The sequence below is a fragment of the Chelonia mydas genome, chromosome 1 (assembly GCF_015237465.2).
Source record: "Chelonia mydas isolate rCheMyd1 chromosome 1, rCheMyd1.pri.v2, whole genome shotgun sequence".
Classification (NCBI taxonomy): Eukaryota; Metazoa; Chordata; order Testudines; family Cheloniidae; genus Chelonia; species Chelonia mydas.
Window position 1 is genome coordinate 252,220,365 of NC_057849.1, and position 12,668 is coordinate 252,233,032.

Genomic DNA, 12,668 nt, shown 5'->3' on the forward strand with positions numbered 1-12,668 from the left:
AGTTATCCCACCAAGTCTCTGTTACTCCAATCACATCATAATTCCTTGACTGTGCCAGGACTTCCAGTTCTCCCTGCTTGTTTCCCAGGCTTCTTGCATTTGTGTATAGGCACTTGAGATAACTCGCTGATCGTCCCTTTTTCTCAGTATGAGGCAGGAGCCCTGCCCTCTCGCGCGCTCCTGCTCCCTCCCGGTATCCCACTTCCCCACTTACCTCAGGGCTTTGGTCTCCTTCCCCTGGTAAACCTAGTTTAAAGCCCTCCTCACTGGGTTAGCCTGCCTGCTTGCGAAGATGCTCTTCCCTCTCTTCCTTAGGTGGAGCCCGTCTCTGCCTAGCACTCCTCCTTCTTGGAACACCATCCCATGGTCAAAGAATCCAAAGCCTTCTCTCCGACACCACCTGCGTAGCCATTCATTGACTTTCACGATTCGATGGTCTCTACCTAGGCTTTTTCCTTCCACGGGGAGGATGGATGAGAAGACCACTTGCGCCTCAAACTCCTTTATCCTTCTTCCCAGAGCCACGTAGTCCACAGTGATCCGCTCAAGGTCATTCTTGGCAGTATCATTGGTGCCCACGTGGAAAAGCAGGAAGGGGCAGCGATCCGAGGGCTTGATGAGTCTCGGCAGTCTCTCCGTCACATCGTGAATCCTAGCTCCTGGCAAGCAGCAACTTCTCGGTTTTCCCGGTCGGGACGGCAGATAGATGACTCAGTCCCCCTGAGGAGAGAGTTCCCCGACCACTACCACCCACCTGGTCCCCATCCCCATCACTGGAGGCTTTTAAGAACAGGATAGACAAACACCTGTCAGGGATGATTTAGGTGTACTTGGTCCTGCCTCAGTGCAGGGGACAGGACTACATGACCTGTTGTGGTCCCTTCCAGACTTACATTTTGATTACAGTGTAAACTGTTCAAACCCACCCAGAACCCTGGGTACATACCCACATCGCTAGCCCATGCCGGGGTCTGTGCTGCTGCATCTTCACTTCTATTTTGGGCCATACTAACTGTATTAAAGCTAGCATGGGTATGTCTACCTGTGTTACAATCACACCTTCAATTGCAGTGTAGACATTCTCAAAGAAAGGTGAATAGCCTAATCCTAAACCCCCTCAATTGAATGGGAGTCTTTCCACTGACTCAAATGGGGCTCAGACCAGGCCTAAAGTGACTTGTCCAAGACTAATTTACAAGTCAGTGGCAGAGCTGAGGTTGGAACCCGAGAGTTCCCTGTCCTGTGCTCAGTCCATCAGATCATTCTTCCTCTCTGCAAAACCAACAAATACATCCGACAAATAAAACTAACAGCCACTTTGTGACGTTTGTCTCCCATTGAGCACAGTGTATGCACAGTGCAAGGCGGCCAAAAATATTTCACATTTCATGCTAGAGAGGGGCAGGTATAAATCCAGAGGAACACAGTGAGGATATAAACTCCCAGTGTGTCAGTGGATGTGAGGAGTATATTTGAGACAGGTAAGCCAGGAGGGAACCTTCGCACTAGCCACTGCAGCTGTAGATGCTCTAGAGAGAGAACCTGTCTAGTTATTTCATGCTAAAAAACCTCTACGATGATTCAAATATAGTACTCACAGCTACCAAAAAGGAGCCTTTGGCTTTGGGGCAATGCTGAGGTGATCTGAGTGACAGATGACTGAATGCTGCAGGTGACAAAAGAATTCTACTCAGGACACACTATAAAGGTGACCTTAGTATTGTAAACTGAAAGTCTCTGAACTCTACATGTCTTTCTCCTCATACTCTATAGTAGATGAAGGGAGGCGGGAAAGAGTTTTGATGGAGATCAAATGCACTGACGTGACCTTCTATAAACAGCTGTGAAAAATCTCAAATCTAGCTGCTGGCAACATACATCTAGAATAATGGCCAGACCTTCTCCATCTTGGGCCAAGCCATTGACACAGGGAGTTTCTGAAAGCGTACATTCATTATATCATTACATCTCCCCCATCCCATACTTCTTACCAGGTAGACTGTAGATATACAGTATGGATAAATCAATGTATTATCAGAGGGACTTTCCCTTTATAAGAGCCAGGCCTTAAGCATCATACATTATTTCTGTCAGCCTATTATTACTATACGTGGGGGGACAGAAATGAATGCATGCATGGGCAATCCTAAAGAACAATTTCTGCCATTCAGATGTATATTACTAATCAACTACCCACAGAAGGTACCACTATGAACTCCAGTGAAGAAGTACACGGGGGTCACCATTGTTTAAAACAGGCTGGCAGCTTGCTATGCTATTTTGCTTAAAACTGCTCATTATTTAACAAAAAGCCCTTCACAAAATGCCCTTTTGTAAAGGGTCAGATTAGGAATTAGCAAGGAAGGTCAGATTAGCAATTCTGACCTTCCTGAGCAACAGGGAATCACAGAGTCTGACTGGTGTGAGAGCTGCATGAACATTTGTGGAGCATCACACACCAGCTGCAACTTTCAGTGGAAATCTTCTCACTTCCTAATGGCACCACTAGGTGGGGCTCTCCATTTAGTCATCTGAAGCAAATTCAAACTCTGAAAATTATTTCTATCCTTCAGAGTCTCAAGTATATTTCTCCACATTATCCTCCTGTTCCTCCTTTCTTCTTGCCTTTTAGTGCTGCCTTCCGTTACTGTACCTCTGAGCAGTGGGAAGGAATGAGGTGCTTTCTCTGGAACACATGCCAATGTCATAGCCATGGGGACCTCTTTCAGAGCTCTAACTGGAGGTCAATCTACAGAAAGCATGGGACATGTATCATATGAGACATAGGCACCAAAGAAAAGAAGAGCTAATAATAATAATCCGTTTGCGTGTCCTGAGAGGGTCATCCTGGGGGAAGGAACAGAATTGTTTTGTAATTCTTGCACCATAAAAGAACAGAAGGAGACATTCTTAAAATAGGTGAGAAATACGGGGATAAACTGAGAGCTGACACCAGAGGGTGTAACTCCCTTGGTTTTAATGCAGTTAAGTGCATGTACACCCATATACAGATTTACAAGGTGAATGGGATAAAAGTAGGAATCAGATTGCATCCAAATGGTGCAGGAATCTTCTACAGCCAAACAGCTCACCTCATTGTGTGTCTGTGTGAGACGAAAAAAACTGAATGAGCTGTGAATTTGAGACGAACGCTTTCCTGCATCAATCCCATTCACTGAAATGTGTATTTCTCTTTATATTCAAAGAGCCCAGGCCTGTGCAATTAAACTGAATGTCTGCATATTTGGAACCCTCGTTGGATGACTTTGATCAAATGTTACCAATTTTTGAGAGAGATGAAGAGCAAAGGAAAAATGAGATTCAATAGGGATTAAGAGTAGCAGCTGTGTTAGTCTGTATTTGCAAAAAAAAAAAAAAAAAAAAAGGAGTACTAGTGGCACCTTAGAGACTAACCAATTTATTTGAGCATAAGCTTTTGTGAGCTACAGCTCACTTCATCGGATGCATCGTGAAGTGAGCTGTAGCTCACGAAAGCTTATGCTCAAATGAATTGGTTAGTCTCTAAGGTGCCACTAGTACTCCTTTTCTAGTAGGGATTAAGGAATTGAAATCCTTCTGTCTGACCAGAGGGTGTCATCCTTGCCCCACACACTTGGCTCTGGTGTCAGCCTCTCTTTGCAGAGGGAAAAAGTCTCCATTAAAGGAGGCTGTGTTAAATGATCAGAGGTTCAGAGTTCACTCAGTCAAGTGTGTTCACATTCATTACTATACAATACACATTCAAGTCACCCCTTCCAATTTCAGTACACTAATTATTCTGCCTTGACAGGCTCTTGTCTTGCAATCACATATCAAACCTGCTTGGATCATAACCCCATTTCCAGGGTACAGTGCTGGGTTAACAGTACCACATGCGGAGAACAACTTCAGTAACATTTTGCATGTTTCCTCTGTCACAGACATCCTAGAACCCTACACACTAGAGATGGAAAAGACCTAATAGGTCACCCAGCCCATCTCCCTGCTAACACAGGAAGCTACTACACATTTACTAGTGCTTGGTCCAATATAATTTTCAAATTGACAAGTAATGAGGGCCTTCCACCACTTCCCTTGGAACTATTCCCCAGTTTCATAGAGCTCACTGTTTGTCTCAGTTTCTCCTTTCTTCACTTCATCCAATTATGTCTAGTTATAGCCCCTTCTGCCACCCTAAATAATTCCTCTCCCCTGCTTGGTGTTCACACATTTCTAATATCCAAAGCTATTATGCTCCACTTAGGGCCTGACCCAACTGTTTCACTGTGTGTGTGTGTGTGGGGGGGGGGGGGGGGGGGGGGGGGAAGGGTGCATGAACAGCCTCCCCCTATATTTACCTGAGGTACTCGTACAGTCCATACATGGGCAAGAAGTCAATGTCAGACAAGAACATGTATGGTGTGCTGATGTGCTTCATGGCCACATTCCGCAGGAGATTCACAGGATAGAACTGGCCCTCCTTGTACACTATATGGTACCCAACATTGCGTCGGCTCATGAGGACTTCCGAGCCCTGGGCGTAGCGCAGGAATTGTTGGGCCTCTGCATCAGAAAGATAGAGTGCCAGGCTGATTGGACCCTCCCAATGTTTGCAGATAGCTTCAAGCATCTGGAGCCTGAAAGAAGAAGGGGAAGAATCAAAAAAGGGAAACGGATATCTCTGGGACTCTTCCTGCCATAGGCCATGATGCTGCATGAAGGCCTGCACAGGTGGACTCCTGTACCTATGTGAAGTCCCACTGAAGTTAGTGGGGCTCTGTGTAGGTGCAGGGATCTGCCTGAGTAGTTTCACTTACAGGTGGGGGCCTTATGATCCAAGGTGGTGCTGAGTGCTCTCATCTTTCACTGAAGTCAAGGTAACCTCAACTAGTAAGGTTTTGTAGCTCCTTTCAAGCAGCTGGTGGAAGGGAACAGATGTAGTAGCCCATAATGCACTTGGCTGCTATAATACTACAAGGGCCCTGGAAGGGCAGGGTCCTAAAAGGTTTTGAGAGGGAATGATATTTGAAGGTTATACAATGTGATGGATTGGGTGATTACTGCATTTTATGAAAATTCCTACGGACCAAAAGAAAACATAGTCACAAAGATGGCACATCTACAGAAATGGGATAGGGTGGATGGGGCATGTGGGGTGTGTGGAGGAGGTGGAGTGGCGGGAGGGGGGGTTGGACCATGGAGTGTAAACAGAAAACATTTCAAACAGAAATAGCCTTTGGAATATCAATTTGTAGAATTTTTAATGATTTCTCTCCAAGCTCTTATGCCATTGACTTTTAAAAACAGATTTTATGTATAATATTTTTTAAAAACTCATACACCAGTGATGACATTATTGACAAAAACACCAAACAGAGATTCCATATACAGAACTAAATTGAATCCTATCTGGTCAAAATGCTCTAAACACTCCGGGCAGTTTCTAGAGGGACATATAGAGATTAAGATGTAACGCCTAATAATATAGCAAGCTCTGGTTAAAAAGCATCTTTAGTTAATGTTAAGTGAAACAAGGCTATACAGCATAGCTAGGTATTCCATTCAAAATCAGCAAGAATAGACTATGGAGTACAATTGTTTTCTCTACCTTCCAAATCTCCACATCAGTAGATTTTTTCCCCATTAATATTCAGACAAGACACAAGAAAAGTTTTCTGCATCATAGTAATCAAAGGAAATAATTTCCCACTCCTACGATCTCCCTAAGCTTTGTAGCAGAAAGGAATGATGTGTTCATACCAGCAAAATATAAATTCTGATTTTTATTTAATAGCTTTTTCTTCCAGCTTTGAGTGATCCTGATGACATCCAGGAAATATAAAGCTTTTTCCCTAGATATGAAAGATTACCTTGACTAGTCTATACCTGGTGCATTATTTTCTTTTTATCTATTATTGAAACAAAGGCTATTATCAGGGTGCAACATGCAGCTGTACTAGAAACAGAGATCAATAAAAAAGATCTAAAAGGTATGTGAAAGGCTTTAGGCTACTGATTTTAGGAATCATATATAAAACCTGTAAGGCAGCTAAGCAATAAAGAAAAGCATACTTTTTTTTTTGCTACACAGTAGAAACCAATCAATCAGCAAAATCCTATTAATCAGATCTCAGATAAAGGGCACCCTTGCTTAAATGGGAAAATTGCCAGGGAACAGATGCAGAGCAATGCCTTTCAAGGACTCTAAGCAATGGATACATGGTACACATAACTCATTTAAACGGCACGCCTGATGATGTCTGCACACTCTGCACAGTAGTTAGGAGGGAACTGTTTTTTGTTAATATACATTTCCCACCATACAGTTTTGCTCACTTCAGGATATTTCTACTCCTGGGGGAATTCTACATCACTAAGCAAGCACCGAATTAATGTCTCCCACAGATTCCTCCTGGCCCTGCAGAATAATCGATTCTGATGGGGAGGCAAAGAAAAGCTGTGAGGGGGTCACTCTGCAATTGCACCTTTCACCCACCAGGGGCTGATGTGGTGCCAGAGAAGAGGGCAGCTGGCTCACGGGCCGGAGCAGCCAGCTGTGGAGAGGGAGGGAGCAGAGGCTGCCTTCTCACTGCACCCTGCCTGTGGGGCCATGTGAGAAGGCATGGGATATGAGGGGGGATGGACAGAGGCACATGGGGCTGCTGGGGGGGGTGGGGGTCACCCAGACTGGGATTCAGAGGGCTAGTGGGGAGACAGACTAGGGCTGGGGCCATGAACTAGTTGGGTGATAACACTGAGCCAGGGACTGAATGGAAATGGGAGTGCAGGGCCACATGGGGATGGGGGAGACGATGCAGGGACATATGGGGACAGGGGCAGCTATGCTTGGCAGAGTGAGGGTGCAGGGACACATGGGGAGAGGAGAGAGTGAGAGTGCAGGGACACATGGGGACATGTGCAGATATGCCTGGCTGAATGCGAAAGGCTAGGGATCCACCAGGGTCTGCACTGGGGAGGCTCCACAACTTCCTAACAATCCTTCGCCAGAAAAAAAACCTGTTCCGTACTTATCCCACCCACACCTAACAAGCCTCCAGGTTCACTCCCAGCCTCCTTCTCAGCAATTACTTCCCACTCCCTCAGCTCCTCCATTATCCCTGGCTCCCCCAAGCCTTTGCACTGCTTTTGAGGGGTGCAGGAAATAAGTTTCTGTATTTCAGTTTTAATGAATTATTACTCAAAGTTCTGTATTAATATGCCTAATAAGGAATCTATTTGTCAAAAACATTTTCTGAATATGTTGTGTTGTCTGTATTGTTACAGCCATACTTGCTGACAGGTATTTTGAAATAAATTACCAAAATAAATTGAAACTCGTGATTATATTGTGTTATTTTGACAAATAAAATGTGCAGAATTTTGCAGAATTTTAAAATATTGTGTCCAGAATTTTTTACTTTTTGGCACAGAATTTTTATTTTTTTGGTGCAGGATTCCCCCAGGAGTAATACTTCCAGCTCTGTAGTGTCTTTTTAAATGATATGCTCAGATCCACCACAAGTTATTGGGCTTGATGTAGGAATCACAGGGTGAAATTCTATGACCTGTGTTATGCAGGAGGTCAGACTAGATGATCATAATTGTTCCTTTTGCCCTTAAAATCTACAAATTATGGCTTCTAAACCAAGAAATATAGTTTCTTTGGTTTTTCAAAAAATTGCTCTGTGCAATGCTCACTTTTAAAGAAGTTCATGAAGTAAATATGTCCCAGCACAATATAGTCTCTGACAAATCAAGATGATCAGTTGGTACATGTTTGTTTCCAACAGGGTCTATGCCCAGTCAAGAGGATTTTATTGTAAATATTTTTTGTTTGTTTGATTGTTTCTTTGTGATCAACTTCCCCCTTAAGAATTCTTTTGCCACTTGACTCCCTCTTATTCCAGTTTCAATACACTCAACTGGTGTCAACTGTGGCTTTTTTTGTCCACACTTCAAGCTTGCACTGTAACAACCACTTCTGACAGCTGAATGCTAAGGACAGACATTGCTTTAGAAAGGCAGTCTAGCCAAGGTATACTCCTGAATAACGCCTTCATAGCTAGTGGTGCAGTCAAGCAATCTGCATCAGTCTGAAAGACAACATATAACAAGTAACAAACACCAATGAATGTGCCTCCTTCTGTGGGCATCTATTTTGGACTTCTAACATGTACCTCTGCTCCCCTTCCCTTTCCCCCCGGCCTGCATGACAAACATCCATAAACCTATCACTGCAATCATGTCAGTCTTAGCCCCAGCGGGACTAGATCTGAAGACACTGATAGCGGCTGACTTGGGTTTCCTTTTCTTCTTACAATAGTCTGAAGGAATAATGCAGGTATATACTATGCAGCATATCATTTATGTACATGTCTATCTCTTTCTGAGACACTGTTCACAAATCTCTATAACTGCTACAGAGGAGCTTAATAAAAGCAGCTAAAGAAGATAAAAAAGGCAGCAACTGAAAGACATGAGGGAAAAATAAAACAGCTAAATGCTTCTTTGGTGGTAAGATATTATTTATTGATTTTAGCTGAAAGAGTATTTTCAACCCAAATCAATAAATAATAACAACACACCAGTGAAGCATGGAAGGAGTTTTCCTGCACTGCATTGGAAGGGGTGTTCTTTCTGAATAAAACTGCAGCTCTGTCTATCAGTAAAATGTGTGTCCCTGTGAGGATCCAGAACAGATGATCAGACTTTGCATCATTGCCAGTGAAATGGCACAGAGCTGCAGCTCGTTCTTTTGAATTAAATTCTGGAGGGAAACCACACACATACCAGCTTTACTAATTTATTATGGCATTCACTCAGAGACTGTTTTTTTTACTCAAAGGTTTGCAAATACTTAAGAAATGTTTCTTAAATTAAAAATCAATACACGAAGCTCTGGTGAACCTGGCAAATCATGGCTGAATGTGCAGAATATAGTGCTGAGGAGGTGGCTAAATGGTGCCACTTTCATTAGACTGTATTTATTTTTATAATATTCTGAAAATGTTTTGTCAATCTGAATTCCTTTGGTCCTCCCTGGAATAGTACTGACCTTCTGCTAGAGCTAAAGAGGTGTCGTGCACGTGTCATGTTGTGTTCTGTATGTGCTCCACTTCATAGATTCATAGATATTAAGGTCCGAAGGGACCGTTATGATCATCTAGTCTGACCTCCTGCACAACGCAGGCCACAAAATCTCACCCACCCATTCCTGCGATAAACCTCTCACCTATGTCTGAGCTATTGAAGTCCTCAAATCATGGTTTAAAGACTTCAAGGTGCAGAGAATCCTCCAGCAAGTGACTCATGCCCCATGCTACAGAGGGGGGCGAAAACCCCCCAGGGCCTCTTCCAATCTACCCTGGAGGAAAATTCCTTCCCGACCCCAAATATGGCGAGCCCTGAGCATATATATATATATGGCTGAACCCTGAGCATATGGGCAAGATTCACCAGCCAGATACCTAGGAAAGAATACTCTGTAGTAACTCAGATCCCACCACATCTAACATCCCATCACAGGCCATTGGGCCTATTTACCATGAATATTTAAATATCAATTGATTGCCAAAATCATGTTATCCCATCATACCATGAGTTTAACCTTGAAGCCACTTACTGCAGCATCAGTTGCCTGTTCATATTAAAGTGGTGCTTTCCCCCTCTTGTAACACATTCTGAGAGCAGCCAGAGCGAGGCATGGCTGCAGATTCAGACTAAAAACTGCAGGAAAATGGAGACTGACTTAGGTGGTTGATTTTGGGGTGGGCTTTGTTGTTGTTTTTAATACAAATTTTTAAGTTTCTGAAAGTGGACCACTAATTGCAATTGCTGGGATTAGACAAGACAAGTACTGTGTACTGGCTGGTCAGCAGATGGAATTTTCATCCCTCAGAAAATTAGTTTTCACTTCAGAATAGAAAATTGAACTTTTGTAAAATTGAGCAGAATGATAAATTCCGAAAAGTTTCAAATCATCAATGTTAAAATGAAAACTTTAATATTTTTTAAGAAATGAAATAATCTGAGATGTTGAAATAACTTTTTTTTTGTTTCAAACTTACATTTCAAACTGAAAAAATGTTCCACCTCTAAATGTCAACTAGAAACAATATTTTGTATCAATTCTCCTGATGAGAAAATTAAAAAAAAAAAAGATTGAAGTTGACATTTTCCACAGGAAAATGTTAGTGTCGAGAAAATGCACGTGCAAATGAGACATTTTTTTATGCTGAACATTTTGACCAGCTCTTGTACTGTGTCAACATCCAGTACACAGTTCTCCTAATTTTTATAGGTTGTTATAAATCACAACAAATGAACCATGCCCCACAGTCCTGAGTGGTAGTAACCTCTGCTATTCCAAACCTCAGCTTCTCATGCAGCTCTGCCAATGCACCTCAGTTCCTGGCATAGATAAACAGTGGATACTTGTACAACACCTACTTCTTCATTCAAGAGTGCAAGTCCCCTATTTTCACAATTAAAATGTCATACTCCTCTCTCTAATGCATGGCACTGCTGAAATTCTGGGAAGCTTCTTGGAGTTTGTAGGAGATATTCACTGTTTCTGATTTCCTTACAGAACAAAAGAGCTTTCCCTACCTGTCCATTGAGAGCTGAGCCACCAGAGTTACATCAGTGTTGTCTGAGGCAGGCTCGTACTCATAATGTAGAAAATACAAATGAGTGCGATGGACGGTGAAGCGCTCCCGACGAAATTCGTAGCACAGGTCATCCTCATCCAGCTCGGACAGCTGCTTCTGAAGCTGTAAACAAACATCAGGCATAAAGGTGCTGTACTCCATATTTCCTATTGCAAAGCATGGAGAATAATGAGTTCTGGGTGGCCCAGTCGTGGCACAACTGAATCACAGCTTGAATATGGTGGGGGGCGGGGAAGTAGTGGTATTCTCCCAAGCCTCACCTATTTGAGTCATAGAACAAGGTGCCAAAAAAAGCCACTTACAATAGATTGGGCAGAACTTTACAGTATGATTGTCCCTTGCCCTTTTGGATTCTTTAACCAGCAGTGAAACAGCCAACAACACTGGCATTTAAATTATCATTAGATTTCAGAGTCATCACTCTGATGAGATGAATAAGGCAGTTCACTTCTCTCCCAGAGCTAATGTTTCAGACTGTCTGTAGACTCAGGCAGACATTACTGCCCTGAACTACATTAGATTCACAATGTGAAGATTTTCTTTGCAACTACAATGGTGAGACATGTAGGCCTACATTTTGAAATGGGATGAGTGATTTGGGGCGCCCGACCTGAAATACTTTAAAGGAGCCTGATTTTCAGAAGTTGGATGCTCAGCACTTTATAAAAATCAGGCCCTTTCAAGGTCAAGATGGCACCCAAAAACAAAAACACCCAAATCAGTAGTCATTTTTTAAAATGGAGGCTTAAAATGGGGAAAAAAAAAAAAAGAGAGAGAGAGAAGCTTAGATTCTGGAACAGAAAAGTATGCCAAGCCACCATGATCCAGCCCAATTCTACTCCTGTATCAAATTCTTTAAAAAACAAACAAGTGGACTGAATATTTAAATAGCATTCATTTAAAAAGACAAATCCAAGCAGTTAGCCTTTCTGGAAGAGTCCTATGGAATTTAATAAGGATGAAACCTTTAGGGTCCCATAGAAATTAAGTAGGGTTCTATGGGAATTACTTTTAAGAACTCGAGAACTTAATAAAGAATGACTGTCTTTTTATAAAAGTGATATAATTCTCTAATAAATTACATAGAATGATCTAAAAAACCTAAGCAAGGCTATCATTCTTTATTACATCTTACAGGATTTTTCTATACAAATTAGCCCAAAGTGTAAGTCACCTTAAAATGGATATGCTCTAGTGATGAATGGCTTACCAGCATTTATTTAAAAAAAGAAAATTGTTCTTTCTGGCCAGTTAAGAATATTTTTAAAAGCTTCATTATTTTCACGAAGCAGATTTTTAAATGTGAGAGGTCGCCTGTGCTGACTCTGCGGCAGCAGCAAATACGCTGTTTTCAGAGATGTAAATATAAATTGTTGACATCAGTGATGAATCACAGAGCTGCATGTTTCCCTCTGCTGCCTGATGGAATAATTAGTGGTACCTTTTCACATATCACTCTTCAGTCTTCTCCTGAATAAACTGCCTTTGCAGCCTGATCGAAGACCCACTGAAGTCAGTGAAAAGATTCCCTTTCATTCCACTGGGCTTTGGATCAGGGCCTACCTAAGTCCTTCACTATAGTCCCAATTGTGCAGTCTTTACTCAGGCAAAACTGCCTTGGAAGTCTAGGTCACTTCTGCCTCAAAATAAATGAGAAATTCCTTAATGTTTTGTTGTCATTTTATTGTTCCTGCTTTACAAAACACCGTGCAACATAGGCTCTCCCCTAAAAAACAAAATTGGCAGAGTGACTAGATGGAATATCTTCATTTGTTTTTCTTTTCCTCCCTAGCAAAAAGACATTAATATTCCCTTATTAGATCAGCCTGAAGTTTACATGGTTAAAAGAAATAATTACAGGGCATTTCCTGTAGATACCTTAGGATTTTGCTTTATTTTACAAATGACCAGGCTATAAGTTTGTAATTGCACAGCAGCTATTAACTAGGCACTCATCAGATTTCTTCAGGGTTCCAAACTAAAAGGACATAAAGACTTAATTATGAGTTACGGAATAAC

The 12,668-nt window shown here is 42.2% G+C and overlaps 1 protein-coding gene across 4 annotated transcripts in view; it reads right to left on the reverse strand.

Annotated features, from left to right (window-relative positions):
* Positions 1-12,668, reverse strand: part of LARGE1 (LARGE xylosyl- and glucuronyltransferase 1) — a 375,539-nt gene that overhangs the window by 33,015 nt on the left and 329,856 nt on the right. For all 4 annotated transcript variants that reach the window (XM_043542469.1, XM_043542463.1, XM_043542466.1 and 1 more), the window contains 2 exons: positions 10,588-10,751; positions 4,338-4,616 (listed from right to left, as the gene is read on the reverse strand). In XM_043542469.1, coding sequence (XP_043398404.1) covers positions 4,338-4,616; positions 10,588-10,751 — 443 coding nt within the window. The remainder of the gene's footprint in view (positions 1-4,337; positions 4,617-10,587; positions 10,752-12,668) is intronic.